Here is a 17657-nt window from a genome sequence, read left to right as displayed (position 1 = left end):
ACGGGAACTGCAGGCCCCTCATCAGTGAGTGGCATTTTTTTTTGGGTGGGGATGGCAGAGGCCAGGTAGAACACATGCCTTAGATTTGGTCAAGGAGCTAAGTGGAGGGGAAGTCAACTGGGGGATTTTCTCTTTAGGAGATGCTACAGCCCTGCTGTGACAATAAGGCAGATAAAACATGGAGGTAGAAGAAATCTGAGTCACCAATGATGCTGAGCTGAAGGGACCACCTTCACAGAAGCCCTACTAAGAAACTTCATGCCTTGAGATAACCAATTCCCTTAAGAACCATCTGAGCTCTTATGAAGTAGCTCTTGTTTTCTCTTGCAGATTAAGATGTATTGACTGATACAATAACCTGATTAAAACTTTACAAAAAGCTTCACGGTCCAAAACATGGCTAGGACCCTTGTGTCTCATTCTGGCATTAGGGTCCCATAGATATTATTGGTAACAAGCAACTAGAAGTGACTGCTGTCTGCAGGACAGTTGACCTTTGCTGAGCCCACCTGACTTCACAACCCCTTTCCTTTACACACTCTCCCGTCTCCTCCCTGGGGAGCCTATCTCCACTTTAGTGTCTAGGGAACCCCAGGTCTTCCTCCAAGCTCAGCTCAATCATCTCATCCAGCCTCTCAGACACTCATTTTCCCAGCTCCATCAGAAGGAGCACTACCAGAACATGCTCCAGTAACCCCGTCACCTTGCCTCACCCTACAGACTACAAGTTCCTCGAGGGCAGGGCCAACATCTTTCACGCCTTCATCTCTATCAACAAGACAGCACGCTCAGTAGTTGATCTGCTACACGGAAGGCAGAGAGGTTAGTGCTCTGAGCACTTACACCTCTTGGTGCTTGTTCACTTGTGAAGAAAACACAAATCTAGGAGGAATTAGAGCACAGCCTGGAGCAGGGATTGCCAGCTTCCCTTAAGGAATGAAGATCTAGCCACACATGTCCAGCAGGTCACAACTGGCTGGAGCCAAGAGGGACCATCTTTCTAGTTTGCCCTGTTGCCACCACTCCCTTGGTCTCTCCTGACACCAAGGCTTCATGTCAGCTGCCATCTATCACCTCCACTAGGCCTGCACCACTCAAGTCATTTCCACCACATGTCTGAGCCCTGTGAGTCCTGGAGTCTGTCACCCTGAACTACAGGTTGTACCCACTCCTGCAAGCAGACAGAGGAAAAATCATCCAGATAAAAGTCGGGTCCTCATTCCTTCTCTCTCCCCACTCCCCAGGCTTCACACTGAGCTAGAAGAAGAACTCTCCCTGAGAGAGACACATACCAACAGGAGGCCCCAAGCTCCGCTGCCTACAGGACAACGGGGTGAGAGATTTGGCTTCCTCCCACTCTCCAGGGCCTCATGGTACCTACACCACATTGAAGCCCCCTCCTGGTTCTTTGACTGGGACATCCTTGAGGGCCTGGCATGCCCTCCCACAGGGCTGGTGGGCCCATTCGAGTAGTGGAGGCCTTGGTAGATATGGGAGTACCAAAGCCACCTTTTATTGGGGAGGCCCTGGTTTGGCCTGGGGTGGTGGTTGTTTACATGAGGTTTTACCTAAGGAAACATGGGGGACAGCAGCTGGGGGAAAGGTCCCTGGAGTCAGAGCCTAAATCTGGTCTTGCTTCTTCACCTGGCCCTGAACCCAAGTTTTGACGTGGGAGTAGGTGGCGGAAGCTTAGAGGCCTGGCACCACAGCTGCTTCCTCGTGAGGCCTCACCTGGGCTGGAGGTGCAGCTGCTGGCGCGTCCCCGTCACTGTCCGACTCCTCCTCGCTGCTGCTCTCCGAGTCCTCCTCCTGCCTCCTGGCCTGGGCGGCTGGGAGTCCTGCCTTCCCAGGGGGTACCGGGGCAGCCCCTTTCTTGGGGGACGCCTTGGTGGGGGCTGAGGCAGTTCTGACCTGGAGTGTCTTTCCTGAGGGCTTCGCCTGGAGTGAGAGAAACAGGATCAGGAAAGGTGGGGACGGGAGATGGCTGGGGCACATGCAGTTGTTCTGTGGGCAGCTCCTGGTCCAGAGGACAAGCACGGGGCTGCTCTCCGCCCCCCGGGGCCTCACCTGAGCAGGTGCCTCTCCCTCACTGTCCGACTCCTCCTCACTGCTCTCCGAGTCCTCTTGTGAGCCCCTGATAGGCCCCGGCTGGGCCTGGGCTGCTGCAGCCACTGCCTTCCCTGCAGCCGACACAGATGCCTGGCCCCTCCCAGGGACGGTGCTGCTCTGGGGGGCTCTCGCTGGTGGTTTTACCTGAATCGGGAGGAGGGAATGGTATTGAGGAAGGAAGAGGAAAGCACAGTTCCCTTTAGGTGAAACCCCACCCAGGGCACGGTTCTGGGGAGGTCACTCCCACCTGAGTAGGACCCTTGTCCAGGCTAGGGCCATTGCTTGGTCCTCCCCTCCATTCCATCCCGGCACCTCTTTCGGCTCTGGTCCTACTTGCCTTGGCTGGGGACCCCACTTTGGCTTGAGCAACAGCAAGGGCACCCTTTCCAGGAGCTGGTGCTGCCACTTTGGCTGAAGCCACTCTGGTGGCAGAAGGGTTGGCTTTGGTCTGAGGGGTTTTCACTGAAGTCTTCACCTGGAAGGAGAAAAGGGAATTAATTATGTAAAGGATGTAAGCAGCTAGCCAAGAATGCCGATTCTGGAGTCAGATGCCGGAGTCCGGATTCTGACTCCTCCAATAACACCTGTATGAACCTGGGCAAATCATTTGACATCACTGGGCCTCACTTTCTTCCTCTGTAAAATAGGAATGAGGAGGGGTGAGGACGAAATGGGAGCTATCACAGTGTTTAACACAGTGCTGGCACACAATAAGCACTCAAACTCATTACCGTTGTGAGCACTTTTTCTTTGAGTTAGCTAAGCATAAGACTACCCTGAACAAAGGTTTTTGCAGGCTCCCTTTCAACTAGATGGCCATGTGATTAGCTAATGAATGCAAGTCAAGCATACATTTGACTTTCTTACACATGTAGGAGATGTGTCTTCTTCCTTCCTGCTGCCTGGAATACTGAGGCAATAGCTGGAGCTCAAGCAGCCATCTTAGTTTATCAGGTAGAAGCCAGGTACTCAGGATGGCATAACAAAAAGGAAAACCACTGTTATCTGAGGTTTTCTTCAGCTTAACCTAACCTTAACTGATGTCCAAGGAATCCCCTAAAAGTTTATCAGTGTCTCCAGCAAATACAGACCTAGAAACTCAAAGAGCAACAAAAAGCAAAATCCTTAATAAGAGTGTCAAAGGAAACCTTGCTAATGTGAAATAGGATGAGGGATTTGGTAGCATCTCAAGGCCCATGTCATTCAGAGATGTCATCTGAGCAGAGATATGCCCCATAACTTAGCTTTCCTCATTTATATAAGACCAAGTGAAATTAACATTCACGAACTGAACAAAGAAAACAGTCTAAAGCATAGTGTATGTGTGATGAAGAAAAGGGGCTAATCAGCACAGAACTCAAATTATCAGAGGGGAGTAACGTCTTTGACGTAGACTTATAAAAACAAAAGACACCATGTCTAAGTTGCCCTAACAAGTCAGTAAGTTTAAAAGGATTGAAATCACACAAAATATATCCTATAGCCACAACAGAATTAAATTAAAAATCATCAACAAAAACAAATCTGTATTAATTCCATACATTTAGAAATTAGCCCACCCTTTTTTTTCTTCCTGGTGTGTGGCCATGTTGCATAACATGTGAGATCTTAGTTTCTTAACCTGGGATTGAACCAGCCTCCCTGCAGTGAAAGCACACAGTTTTAACCACTGGACTGCCAGGGAAGTCCCTCAACCCACTTCTTTTTTAAGATATTTACTTGGCTGCACTGCATCTCAGTTGCAGCACAGAGGATCTAGTTCCTTGACCAGGGATTGAACCCAAGCCCCCTGCATTGGGAGTGTAGAGTCTCAGTCATTGGACCACCAGGGAAGTCCCAACCCACTTCTTAATAATCCATGGCTCAAAGAATAAAATTAAAAATACAGTAGTTTAAAATTTGTGGGACAAAGCTAATACAGTCCTCAGAGGGAAATTTATCGTGTTAAATGTTTAAATTAGAAAAATCTAAAATTAAAAAAAAATCTAAGATTCCATCTTAAAAGGCTGGAAAAGGAAGAGCAAATCAAACTCAAAGTAAGGGAAGAAAATAATAAAGATCACTGGAAATTAACGAAATAGAAAACATGAAAATACGAGGAAAAAAAAAAAAAAAATCAATGAAGCCAAAAGTTATTCCTTTGAAAAGAATGAAATTTGCAATTCTTTAGTTAAAGTGACCAAGTAATAGGACAGAAGACACAAATTACCAAAAATTATGAAAGAAAGCAGGCTATCACTACAGATCCTATGGATATTAAAAGGATATAGAGGAATATTATGAACAAATTTAAGCTAATCAACTACACAACTGAGATGAAAATGGACAAGTTTCTGCTGCTGCTGCTGCTGCTAAGTCGCTTCAGTCGTGTCCGACTCTGTGCGACCCCATAGACAGCAGCCCACCAGGCTCCCCGGTCCATGGGATTCTCCAGGCAAGAATACTGGAGTGGGTTGCCGTTTCCTTCTCCAGTGCATGAATGGGAAAAGTGAAAGTAAAGTCGCTCAGTCGTGTCCGACTCTTACCGACCCCATGGACTACAGCCTACCAGGCTCCTCCGTCCATGGGATTTTCCAGGCAAGAGTACTGGAGTGGGGTGCCATTGCCTTCTCTGGGACAAGTTTCTAGAATGGCACAAATTATTAACTGTGCACAGAGTATTAAAAGGTACAAAATATAAACTAATTCAGAAGAAAAAATGAATACACCAACATCAATTAGAGAAACTGACTGAGTCATTAAAAATCTTCACCCACATACACAAAATGGCCAGGGCCAGACGGCTTTACTTATGAATTTGAATTGCATTACGAAAAGAAATAATACCAGTGCAACACAAACTCTGAGAAAAGAGGTTTTATGAGGCAGGATCACACAATACCAAAGCCAGGCAAAGATATCACAAGGAAACTACAAACCAGTATTCTTTGTGAACACAAGACACAAAAATCCTCACAAATGATTTGCAAACCAAACTCAGCAACAAATAAAAAGGACAATGCACTCTGACCAAGATGGATTTATTCCAAGAACGAAAGATTGATTTAATACCCTCAAAACAACTGTCATACATATTAACGAAAGGAAAAAAAAAAATCACTTTCATAAAGAAAAAGCAATTGACAAAAATCTAACTCCAATTCATGATAAGAACTCTCAACAAATTAGAAATGGAAGGAAACTTCCTCAATCTGATCAGAAGCATCTATGAAAATCTTACAGCTAACATCACACAACTGAATGCTTTATTTTTAAGATTAAAAATAAGACAAGGATGTCTGCTCTCACCACTACTATTCAACATTTTACTGGAGGTGCTAGCCAGTCCAATAAGGCAACAAAAAGAAATAAAAGCTACCTAGATTAGAAAGGAAAAAGTAAAACTGTCCTTAATTTGAAGGCATGATCTGTATATAGAAAATCCTAAGGAATCTACAAAAGTCACTAGAACCGATAAGCAAGTATAACAATGTCACAGGACATAAGACCATATACATCACAAAGTCAGGCCCAGAAGGCACCACACCACTTATTTGGCCATTCATCAAACAGTGACTGAACATCTCTCCCCTGCCTTTCTCACACCAGGGCTATCTTTCTATTCACGGCATTTAAATCATGAATCATCTTCCTGAGTCTTTGGCACATTTGGTTTTCCAGAACCCATCCTCTGACTGTTAATTTGTTTGTTTTGAACTTCAGTTTCCTCAGTGGACGGTTTACTTGCAGCTGACTGGGTATCTCTGAGCAGATCAATCTCTGACCTCAGCAATGCTGAGAATACTGATTAGAAATACTGATTAGAAACCAGTTAATATGTACAGCACTGAGGGTGAGGCCAAACAAGTATTACCTCATTTAATCCTCATAATAACCTCACAACAGAGGCAGTTATTATCTTCATCCCTTGGATGAAGGTGAGGAAAAGAAGTTGGCCAATAAGACTCCTTTTATCAGTCCTGCTTGTTTTAGCAGAAGCTCGTCAGACCTCTTGAAGCTAGGAAAGGCAGTTTCGTCTGACAGAGCCCCAGGCTATAAGGCTAGGCCCCTGGAGAGGGATTGGCTGCTCTTTTTTTCAACCCAAGAGAACATGATGCCCCAAAATATGACTTTCTGTGGCTGGAAAAGTTGTGGTAAAGATGTAGCAGAAAGGCACTTCTCTAGCGATCCAGTGGTTAAGACACTGCACTTCCACTCCAATGGCATGAGGTTGATCCCTGGTTGGGGAACTAAAACCCTGCAATGCATCTTGGCCAAAAAAACCAAAACAAACGAAACCTTAGTAGAAGGAAGTGGGAAAGGCTTTGGGAGTCAGGGGCTTTTGGTGGGGCTGGATCAAATTACCAAACAACTCCTCTACACTCCAATTTCCTCGTCCAGAAACCAAAGCAAATGAACACTGTCTCATGGGACAGGTGAAGGCTCAAATGTGAAGACTTAAGTGATGTGCTTGAGTGATCAGCACACTGAAACTTTTAAGGCACTCTCGAATGTGTCTGTAGCTTGGAAAAACAGGATAAGGGCCTATTGAGCTGAGACTTTGAGAAGGCCAAGAATAGCTTAAAATTTCAGTAAAGGAGTTACAAGACCTTGGGTCCCACAAGACAACAGTGAGAGTAAGACAAAAAAAATTCACAGAAATGTGTACTCCGGTACAGGGAAACAAGAAATGACTAATTTGAGCGGTTAGTGAAAAAAAGAGAGACAATTAAAAATAATAAATGGTGGGTGGGTGAGCAGGGAGTGAGCTATCTTCACTTCTCCCCGCTTTCCAAGTCTGGAAGACAACTCTTGGGTTTGCTCCCTCAAGGGAGATGGATAAGAACTTGCTGTGTGCAAGCCCCTTGGCTGGATGTGGCAGGTAAGAGCTTATCAAATTCAATTCTGTGCAGGTCGATTTCCAATTTACAGAAGAATAAACAGAGGTCCTGATGGATTATGGCACTTGCTAGGACATGGAACTAGGACTTGAACCCAGGCAGCCCAGCTCCAAACTTCTCACCACTTGCCATTCACACGGTCTCCCCTAGTGATCCCACCAGAACACTCTGCTTGGGGAACTCAAAAAGCCAGGCACTCTCCTGGCTTTCGCACAGGCTGGTTTCTCTGCCTGGAGAACTCCACATCACCTGGCCAACTCTTTCAGCCCACAGTTTAGGTGCCACTTCATCCAAGAGATCTCTCCTGAAAAAGCCCTAGATACCATCGTCTGCCATGCTCTGCTGGCCTAGGCACACATCCTCCATACATGCCGATACAATCTGTGTTCACATCCATGCTCCCCATCTAGGCTGGGAACTATGAGAGCCAGGGCCAAAGGAGCCCCAGACAGGATGGAACCTGGCAGACGGAGTACTCAACAGAGCTGGTGTAAAAAGAAATCTCAGTGGGAGCTCAAAAGGCGATGAAGGAGACCCTGGCGCTCGACCCTGCAGCTCTTACGGGCAGAGGAGATGAGTGGAAAGTGTGGAATGAGGCTGAGCTGAGGGTGCCGCTCAGGCTTCTGCATACCCGGGGCAAAGGCAATCCGGGTTAGCCCATCCTCAGCCCTGTCCCAGGCCTCACCTGAGCAGGAGTTGCAGCCACTTCCTCATTGTCTGACTCACTGCTCTCCGAGTCTTCCTGCACCTCAGCCTTGACCTGTGCCACTGCGGGTACTGCCTTCCCAGGGGGCCCTGGGGTGGTCCCTTTCCCTGAGGGCCCCTTGGTGGGTGCTGAGGCAGCTTTCACAGGGAGGCTCTTCCCTACAGACTTCATCTGGAATGACACAGAAGAGAGGCCTATCACAGGGGCCAAAGGACCCATGAGGGCCGGTCTCAACCCAGCCAAATGAACTTGGTCTCACCTGTCCCGCTGCTGCAGCAGGAGCTGTCTCCTCCTCACTCTCGGACTCCTCGCTGCTTGAAGAGTCCTCCCCCGGCTTCTGGGTGCGTCTGACTATGGCTGGGGATGACGCGCAGGTGGGCGCACTCACTGTTGCTGCTGTCCGGGGGGCTGGTGTGCTGACTTGCACTGGGGGGACCCTGGCAGATGCGGGTGTAATGGGGGTGCCCTTCTTTGGGGAGGCCTTGATCTGAGAAGATTTCACAGCTGATTTTGCCTGAGGGGACACACAATTCAGAAGCTTGAGAAGGATCTTGGACTCAGAGCCCCCATGTGCTCAGGGCTGGAGCTCACTGCCATCCTTCCCCACAGAACCCCGTGGAGCTGACTGGTTGGTGGGGGCAGTTCAGAGTCAGGCCGTGCAGCCGCCCCTCCCGAGACCCTACCTGGGCTGGAGTCTTGGCTACTGGAGCTTCGTCCTCACTGTCTGACTCTTCCTCACTGCTCTCCGAGTCTTCCTCGGCCTTTTCAACCTTGACCTGGGTGGTTGCAGTCCCAGCCTTCTGAGGGGGCCCCTTGGTGGGACCTGAGGCAGGTCTGACCTGGAGGGCTTTCCCAGAGGACTGTGCCTACAGTGAGACACAGAGATGGAGAGGGTCACCCGGTCCAGGGAGTGGAGGTGGGGTAGGGGGCTTCGGGCACTAAGCAAGAGAGATGAATCTCACAGGCAGAGGACTCACCTGGGCTGAGGTCCCTGCCCTCTGCATCTCCTCCTCACTGTCTGACTCCTCCTCACTGCTGCTCTCTGAGTCCTCCTGCTTCCCATCCTGGGCGGCCACAGACCTTGCCTTCTGAGGGAGCGCTGGGACCGTGCCCTTTGCCGAGGGTCCCGCACCCGTGGCTGAGGCAGCTCTGACTTGAGAGTTTTTCTCCAAGGGCTTTGCCTGGGAGTGACAGAGGACAGGACAGGAGGCTTAGCAGGGAACGTGTGAGGTAAGACAGGAGGTGAGGAGGGCGAATGGAGGTTCTGGTACAGAGGACGAGAGGCCCACAGAGTCTCTGCAGGCGACTCCCAGGGCTGGGCTGGGTATCCTCCAGCCTCACCTGAGCCAGGCTTGTAGTCTGCCGCACGGCCGTGGGCGCCTCGCCCTCGCTGTCCGATTCCTCGCTGCTGCTCTCCTCCTCCTCCTGCTTCCTGGGCTGGGCTTGGGTGGCTGCAGGCCCTGCCTTGCCAGCGGGTGCTGGAGGGGCCCCTTTCTTAGGGGAAAGCACCTGGGTAGGTGCTGCGGAGGCAGCTTTAACCTGGGGGATCTTCCCAGAGAGCTTTGCCTGGAGAGAGAGAAACAGAATTAGGGAGAGAGCCCAGACGGTGGACTTGAGGAAACACAGGAGAGCAGATGGGGTCGAAGACACCGCAGACACCACATAGCCCTGTGCGTGACTGGGGCGTGTGCAGCGGGAGAACGAGCCCTCAGAAGGCCTCCTGGGTGGGGTGCCAGCTCCGAGATCCTCTCTCTAGGTCCCACCTGCACTGGAGTCTTGATAGCTTGTGTCTCCTCCTCGCTGTCTGACTCCTCGCTGCTGCTCTCTGAGTCCTCCTCTGGCTTCCCTGTCATGGCCTGGACGGCTGAGGGCCCTGCCTTCCCAGGGGGTGCTGGGGTGGCCCCTTTTGCAGGGGTCCCCTTGGCAGGACTAGGAGCAACTCTGATTGGGACAGTTTTCTCCAAGGCCTTCACCTGGTAAAAGAGAAAGCATGGTTTGTTCATTTCTTTCTGAAAACTCTCTTGTGATGTCTTAAGAATGAAGCCTGAGCCCTTAGTGAGGCTCACGAGACCCCTTGCTTCTCTCCTCACTCCCCATTTTGACTGACGCTCCAGCCAGTCTGACTGACCAGCCAGATGGCCATATCTCCTCATTTCTGGGGCCCTCACACCCCCTGTCCTTCTCACCTGACCATCAATGCCTCATCCCCTGGGTACCAGATAGATATCAGTTCCTTATACCAGTTTTCCATGATGGCCAGGGTGGACAGGCTCCTCACCTGGGTAGGCTCAGGGCCCTAAGGGCCTTTTACCACCAGTCTGACCCCTCATCCTCACTGCTCTCTGACTCCAACAGTTTCCCAGTGCCTCTGGTTTTCCCTCAGGACATGCCCAGCTGCAGCTCTGGCCACCCATGCAAGAAGGGGGTCCTAGCAGATGGAAAAGAGCTGGATTCCTGTTTGCTAACAAGCCATGATTTGGCCTGAGAAGCCAGGGGGCAAGGTAACTAAAACTTCTCAAGTCCCTTCACAACAGGACCAGCCAGGACAAAGACAGCAGCCTGTTTACTGAACACAGGAACTGAGGCAAAGGGGGTGCTGGGCAGGGTTCTTCCCTTTGGGCAGGAAGGGCAATTTCCAGAAGCAGCTGAAGCAAAATCAGGTGTCCTTGCCCTTCAACTCCCAGAGCCCCGCCTCCCTCTCCCCAAACTCCAGGGCCAGTGTCCTCTGGCAGGGGAGGTGCTCTTTACACAGCTGCCCTGGAACCGGAGGAGCAGGCCTCCCTTGGGCCTCACCTGACTGGCTGTCCCCGCAGGGGCCTCCTCCTCACTTTCTTCGGACTCCTCGCTGCTCTCTGAGACCTCTTCTGGCTTCTTGGCCCTGCTGGCTGGGGTCACAGCACCGCCTTTGACTTGGGGTGTCATACCCCCTGCCTTTCCTGGGGTTGGGGCTGCACTTTTTCTTGGAGACTCCTTGACTGCAGCAGCTGAGGCTCTGACCTGCAGTGGTTTTACTGCGGCTTTCACCTGGAACAAGAGGATGGGATCAGAGAATACCCCCGTCTACCCCTGAGGAGCGTAAGACGCTCCATAGTCTGTAAAGCTCTGTCTTAATGTTATCTGGTTCTGAAACCACTCCCTAAGAAACCATCTTTACACCCATTTTCCAGAAAAAGACAAAAGGCTCAGAAAGGTTAAACCACTAACGCTGATAGTAAGGGGCAGAGCTCTCAACCACAAACCTCCTCCACCACCTGGCACACAGGGCTCAGTGGAGGGGCAGCCTCTCTCAAGCAGGACAGTTCACACTTGTCTACCCCTCCAAATATTAACACAGGATCTGATCATGATGGCTACCACAAGGGCCAAAGGGCCAGGACCTGAACTCTAGTCTTGGCACCAGCCTGCTGAGATTCCTGGGGCACACTCCCTCCCTCTCTGGGCTCTGGCCCACTGAAGCTACGTGTTTAGCTGCTGGCTTCCAGGGCCATGTGTGTGCCCCTTCCCTTGACAGAGCCTGGAGATGGAAGCCCAGGGTGCCTTTATAGTTGGCTGTAACTAGGGCCCAAAGGTGGGATGGAATGTGAGAAGCAGCCCGCAGTTAGGCCTGCACCTTCAGGGGTTACTGGTTGAGGTGGGAAGGTAAGGTAGGAAGCACCGTGGGTGCCAGGTCAATCCAGGTCAATCTGATCCCCGAATCCTACTGTTCTCTCTCCCCATCTCTCCGCTGGGTGTCCTGGTGCCAGGCTTCAGCATCTCCTGACAGCATTACTTCAATAGCCCCCTCAACCATCTCACTGCACTTATGAAGCACCGTCCTCCAACCCAGGCCACAACCAGCGATGTTTTGGAATCATAAATCAGGCCATCTCACCTGTGTGCCTGCAACCCTGCAATGGTTTCCCACAGCCCCCAGGACAAAACCCAAACTTCTCTCAGTGGTCCTCATGGTCAGGCACGGATCTGGCCCCTGCCTACCTCGGACTTCATCTTACATCACTTTCCCCTTCATTCATGAAATTGCGGATCACTGTTCCTGAAAAGCACCAAATCTTCTGTGTCCATCCCTGCCCGTGCTGTCCCTCTGCCCACATCACATTCCTGTTACTGCCCCTCATGGCTTTCTGTGTTTTCCGTTCATCCTAACCATCACCATTGCAGTTAAATTTCTGAGGGTCCCTTTCACTCCCCCACGGCAGCAGGAACCCTGCCTACTACTTGGAAGGTGCACACTAAGGAATAACCTGCAGGGACTCCAGGTCACGGTTCACAGAAGAGACAAGGCCACGGACTTCCTCAGGCCAGTGCTGAGGCCCAGCATTCACCAGCAGACCCAGAACCTCCTCAGTAGCCTGACCCCAGACAGCCACGCTCCTGACCCCACGGCCTTTGCTCGTGCAGCTTTTCCTGCTCGAATACTCATGCCCCGACATGCCCACCCGGTGGAGCGCCCTGTGCATCAGGCCCTGGTCCCGTGCCGCCCCTCCCAGAAAGTCTGCCCCTGCCTCACAGGTAGGATGGTGTTTCTCCCCACCAACTCCAGGCCCTCTTCCTGCCCAGAGCACAGTGAAAATCTGGCTCTCAACCTGCCCAGGGCTCAGTCTTCCAGCTCCTGGTCACCCCAAAACACCCACTGAATGGGGAGAAGTGACACTGGTACTACTGGGAGGTGAGGCCCCTGGCCAGGCCCCGGGAGGGTTAGAGGTTTGCAGAGGGCTGCTCTGAGGGTGGGTGGCAATTACCTCCAAGTCTGTCTCATCGCTCGAGCTGGTGGTATCCTCACTGGAGCTGTCAGCCTGGTCGGCGGATGTCATTCCTGAGGGATAAACAGGGAGGAGACTGAGGGCCAACCTTTTATAGACCCGCCCACCTTTCGTTGGCACCCTCCGCACCAATTACTCAGGGCCAGGTATGAGTACTGCCCCTCCCCCCATGGAAGACGAACAGCTAAGGTGCATACCACACCCCTCCCTGCTCCTGCACAGCTGAGGGCCTCGTAAGAGATGTAACAACAGGTCTTAACACACAAGTGCCAGCACCTGGTGGCTTAGAAAACCTCCTTCCACCATCACAGGGCAGCAGGCAGGGCAAATGCCTATTTTATATGCGATACAGAGGCAAATCTAGGCCTCTAGGCTTAGCTTCGAAGCCTCTGTGGAGGGCGCTGTACCCACCTGAGAGCAATAAATCAGAAAATGCTCCAACCCCACCCCGGCTGCTCACACTCCATCAGCAAAGGCTGAGGTACCCCTGCAGCAGATTGTCTCTCACCCAGGGGAAGGGGAAGTGGCCTGAGGTGGGGGTCCTCACCGTCATGGAGACAACCGCCTCAATTCCAGAATGTCCCAGGGGCCTGACAAAGCAGTGCCCAGGTCTGCCTCCCCAGCCTGCCCTTGGGGCTGGGCCCTAGAGGGTGGGGCTCCTCACCAGGCGTGGCGGCGGTTCTGAGGGCTGACATGCTGCCCTCCTCCTCGGTTTCTGACACCAAGACAGCATTTGCCGAGGGCCCCGTCGTCTTCTGGGGTGACTTCCCAGTGAGGAGGTGGGCCACTGCCTTTCCAGGGGCAGGGTGGGTCGTGGAGTTCACTGTCTTGCTGGCTTTCGTGGTCTTTGCCTACAGAGAACAGGAGTGACAGACACTGGGTATGGTCAGGAGGATAAGAGCACAGACCACATCGGCTCCCACCTCCGTCACTTCCTAGACCCGTGAGCTTGGGCGCACGACCTCTCTAAGCCTGTTTCTTCATCTTCAAAGTTATGGATTTATTACCAACCTGTGGCCAGTCAAGGTGGGGCTGAAAATGGTACCTCCCCTCGCAGAGGTGGGAACTGAATTACAGTTCTTAGGACACAGCAGTTTTGCTAAGCGGTAAGTAGCAATTTATTGTAGATGTTATCATGGCCTCGTGATTATTTCTACATATTTTTTGCTAATGCTCCAGTCAGTATCAGGGACACAGTCCTTTACATGTCTGAGACACTGCTTTGTGGATGACCAGAAGATGATATTCTGCCTTCTAAGTAGTTTCCAGTCTAGAAAATGTTTCTCGAGCTTTCAAAGCCACAAGTGTCTTGTTTGCTATGGTGTCTCCACTGCCTCACATAATACCTGGAACATAACTGTATTGGTAATGATTCACTGAGTGAAGAGCTGAATGCAGGGCTGGAGGAGGAAAGGCGCCGTCTACCCCAGGTACATAAGGTGCCCAATGGCTCACAGCAGTAGGCATCATCCCCATCTTACAGACAAAAACCTGAGGCCCGGAGAGTTGAATGGGACACACCATGATCACATAGCTGGTGACTGAGATCTGAATCCAAGTTGGGCAATTACGCACAACCAATCCTTCTCTGATGCCAGGGAACATGTCCTACAGGGCACTTCACCTCCCATGGGTGACAGCGTGGAAGGTGGTCCTACTCACCTGGGCTTTTTCTTTCACACTTGAAGATGAAACTGTCCCTGTGACTGAGGAGTTGGTAGCTGCTAGTCTCGGGGCTGCAAGATACAAATACCCGTTGGGTGAGCCAGACCAGCCTTTTCTCAGGGAAGAAGAAAGGTTTCAGCTCACCTAACAATTCAATTTGTATGGCTGCTTGGTGTTGGCATGAGATTTGAGGCTGAGCCTGGATTGAGGAAGGGCTCTGTGGTGCTCAACCATATCTCCAGGAGCAAGGGAGGAGAGTGGTGACATGAAAGTCGGCTGACTGCATCTCCAATGGGGTCCCAGCTCTCTGGAGGCTCGAGATACCTAGGGCCCCAGAGGAAAAGGATTGGCTCCCAGACCTACTGCATACTACCCCGGAGGCCTGAACAACTCCAGGGATGCCATTCCCACAGGCTACCTGTCACAGTGCAGCCCCGAATGCCACTTAGCAAGACAGGGGCTGGTCATGCAGCCCCAGGTCCACAGAGAAAGCTGGCCAAATTTAAACCATTTCCCAGTGGGTGGGGAGCTGAACTACAAGACCGGAATCTTGTTAGATGTCGGTTTCCAGATCCTTGTTGCCTTGATACTAGGATACTGTCTCCTTTCTCAGGTTAGGGAAAGATTTCTAACGTATGCTGTGAAATAAAGAAGATGCTGTTGGGGGCTTCCCTGGTGGTCCAGTGATTAAGAATTCGTTTGCCAATGCTGGGGACACAGGTTCAGCTCCTGATCCGAGAAGATCCCACATGCCACAGAGCACCTAGGCTTATGCACCACAACTACTAAGCCAGTGCTCTGCAACGAGAAGCCACTGCAAGAAGCCTGTACAACCAAACAAGAGTAGCCACTCCCTCACCGCAACTAGAGAAAACCTCGAACACAGCAAGGAAGACCCACCACAGCCAAAAATAAATGAATAAATAAAGCCAAGAGAAAACAAGTGTTGATTAGGTTAAAAAATATGATGATGTTGACAGGAATGACATGATCTAAATCTTTTCCTGACATTTAATTCCATCTCTCTTCATTTTTTTTTTTTTTTTAATTTATTGGCTGAGCTGGGGCTTTGTTGCTTTTCTCTAGCTGCAGAGAGCAGGGCTACTCTCCAGTTGTGGTGCGTAGGCTTCTCATTGCAGCAGCTTCTCTTGTTGCAAAGTACACGCGCTAGAGCACAGGTTCAATAGTTGCGGCGCACGAGCTTAGCTGCTCCATGGCATGTGGGATCTTCCCGGACCAGGGACTGAACCCATGTTTTTTGCACTGGCAGGCAGTCTCTACCACTGAGCCAGCAAGGAAGCCCTCTCTTGATTTTTAATTATGGAACACTTTAGGCCCCTTCATAAGTTCGAGGAAGAGGATTAAGCCACCCAGCCCCAACCATTATCAACTTGTGGCCAATCTTACTTCAGCTGCGCCCCTCATTCATCCATCCCCAGAAGTTACCTTCTATGTAAGTAAAAACCAATAATGCAAAGAAGAACGGTAATTCTTCTGTGGAGCTGTGACCACTGTTGGTTAAAGCACACATGATCATATCATGTTGCCCAACAATATTTCAGCAGGTTTCTCTCAATGAGGACTCTTAAAAACTATAATTATAATTCCATTATTACAGCTTAAAAAATTCATTAATATTGAGTAACTCGTCAGTAGGCAATTTTACAGATTTTGTTTCAAATAGTTTTTAAGTATGAATGTAGACCTGTACGGATGTGATCTGTATGAGTGCAGATGCAAAGGGGAGCGTCGTCAGCATCGTCAGGCTACCCTCCAGGAGATACATTTAGGGAGAGGAAAGGGAGCAGGCAAGGGGAAGAGGAAACCTCCCACTTCTCTTCCGTATGTTTTTGTAGGGTTCACAGCGAACTTGTTTTGCACTATAATTTTCAAAGATTAAGCAAAGTATAAAATATATGTTCAGTATGATTGCCAATACTTGAAAAAACATGCTCAGGAAAAATAAATGGAAGAATAATTTGCCAAATTATACGTGGCCAAGAATATGGGTAATTTTCCCCTACCTCTCTAAAAAGTCACTTTCACATATTCTATAATGACTATAATGAAGCCTGTATTTCTTTTACAATTAGAAAATATATTTAAAAATTAAGAAGTTACCTTCTATGTAAGTAAAAACCAATAATGCAAAGAAGAACGGTAATTCTTCTGTGGAGCTGTGACCACTGTTGGTTAAAGCACAAACTACCTGGAGAACGGGGGGAGAAGGGGCTGTGAAGGCCTCACAGGGTGGCCCCTGCCCATGTGCTGGAACCAGAGTGCCTGGGACAGCGTGCAGGTGCTAAACCTGCTCACTTCAGAGAGGCGACTGCTGAAACAGCCCCTGAGCACACAGAAGAGGGGCCCGCCAGCTGTCGTCTCTGAAATCTCTCTAACATTTCTTCTGAAAGTGTGGGCTGCTTTTCTGTTTTTACCAGAATTATCTGGAGGGCTTAAAAAAATGCAGTTCCTGACTGGAGAGACCGACTCTACATACCTCTAGACTCTAAGAGCCCATTCATGTTTTTGTTCACCACTGGATTCCTAGCATCTGGGACACAATGTCTGGCCCAGAGGAAGGGCTCAAATCAAGACTGAAATAGGTATGTGGGGCTCTTACAACCTTCCCTTTAAAAGGACCTGGTCCTCCGAGGGCTCACAGAAGGTGCAGCTGGAGGTGGACTCTTCCTTGGAACAATCCAATATACAACAGCCTGTCCCCGAGAGGTGCAAGGTACTTCACCGAGCCCCCAGCTCAGAGACGGGGGCCCTCTCAGCACCCAAGGCTCTTACTGGGTTTGGTGGTTTTGGCTTCTGCCTCCTCTTCCTCCTCCTCTTCTGAGCTCTCTGAGCTGCTGATAGGGTCTGACACGCGGGTCCTCTTGGCCTGCAAGGCCGCATCTTCCTCTGCCTTCCGTTTCCGGCCAATCTCCGAAGTTCTGCAGGACAAGGGTGACTGGCAAGCTCAACCAGGGGGCAAGGACAACTCTAGGAGAGTTGAAAAGGAAGACCTCCCACATCCTCCCTGTCCCCAAAGGGAAAGTGTATAGAGACTTTAAAGAGTGATGAAACAGAGTGCAGACACAATTCTGTGTTGTGCATCTTCACTCATTTCACTGTATTTTTACAGTTTATTCATCTCCAAACACTCAGGAAGGGTGGACAGTATTTTCTAACAGCAGCGAAGAGTCACAGAGCTCTAAGTGCCGGCACTGTATACACTTCACAGAACCATCCAGGCTCCTCCTTCCTTCAGGACTTGTGGCACCCACAGTGACCTCTTCTTGGAAGACTGCCCAGGTCCCTGTTGTCCCTCAGGCCTCAACTCCAGTAGAGCCTTCTTGGAGAGGCCCTCCCCAGTCACCACTGTCCTCTAAGATATTCTCTGCCCTGTTTCATTTTCTTCAAAGCACTTTTCTCTCTCCTGTTATTTTACTTACTTCCTGCTTGATGCCCCCACTGCATGCCCTGGGAGGGGAGGGCTGGCAGAACCTTTTCCAGCTTACTACAGTATCTAGAGTACCTAGCCTAAGTCTC

At 50.4% G+C, this 17657-nt stretch overlaps 1 protein-coding gene across 18 annotated transcripts in view; it reads right to left on the bottom strand.

Moving 5' to 3' along the window:
• TCOF1 (treacle ribosome biogenesis factor 1) overlaps positions 1 to 17657 on the bottom strand; it is a 38639-nt gene that overhangs the window by 15918 nt on the left and 5064 nt on the right. For 11 of the 18 annotated variants that reach the window (XM_081495803.1, XM_081495806.1, XM_081495804.1 and 8 more), the window contains exons 3-16: positions 16914 to 17059; positions 14118 to 14191; positions 13120 to 13306; positions 12435 to 12508; positions 10489 to 10719; positions 9459 to 9668; positions 9037 to 9261; positions 8673 to 8876; positions 8379 to 8561; positions 7955 to 8209; positions 7675 to 7866; positions 2447 to 2584; positions 2068 to 2253; positions 1732 to 1938 (exon numbers count right to left, since the gene is read on the bottom strand). In XM_081495803.1, coding sequence (XP_081351929.1) covers positions 1732 to 1938; positions 2068 to 2253; positions 2447 to 2584; positions 7675 to 7866; positions 7955 to 8209; positions 8379 to 8561; positions 8673 to 8876; positions 9037 to 9261; positions 9459 to 9668; positions 10489 to 10719; positions 12435 to 12508; positions 13120 to 13306; positions 14118 to 14191; positions 16914 to 17059 — 2512 coding nt within the window. Of the gene's footprint in view, positions 1 to 1731; positions 1939 to 2067; positions 2254 to 2356; positions 2585 to 7674; positions 7867 to 7954; positions 8210 to 8378; positions 8562 to 8672; positions 8877 to 9036; positions 9262 to 9458; positions 9669 to 10488; positions 10720 to 12434; positions 12509 to 13119; positions 13307 to 14117; positions 14192 to 16913; positions 17060 to 17657 lie in introns of all 18 variants that reach the window. The other 7 variants (XM_081495811.1, XM_081495812.1, XM_081495819.1 and 4 more) reach the window with 2 other exon arrangements.

This window comes from Giraffa tippelskirchi, chromosome 6 (genome assembly GCF_054371585.1).
Source record: "Giraffa tippelskirchi isolate mGirTip1 chromosome 6, T2T-mGirTip1v1.2.pri, whole genome shotgun sequence".
NCBI lineage: Eukaryota > Metazoa > Chordata > Mammalia > Artiodactyla > Giraffidae > Giraffa > Giraffa tippelskirchi.
Note: the sequence above shows the minus strand (reverse complement) of the source record. Positions and strands in the feature narration are given on the sequence as shown.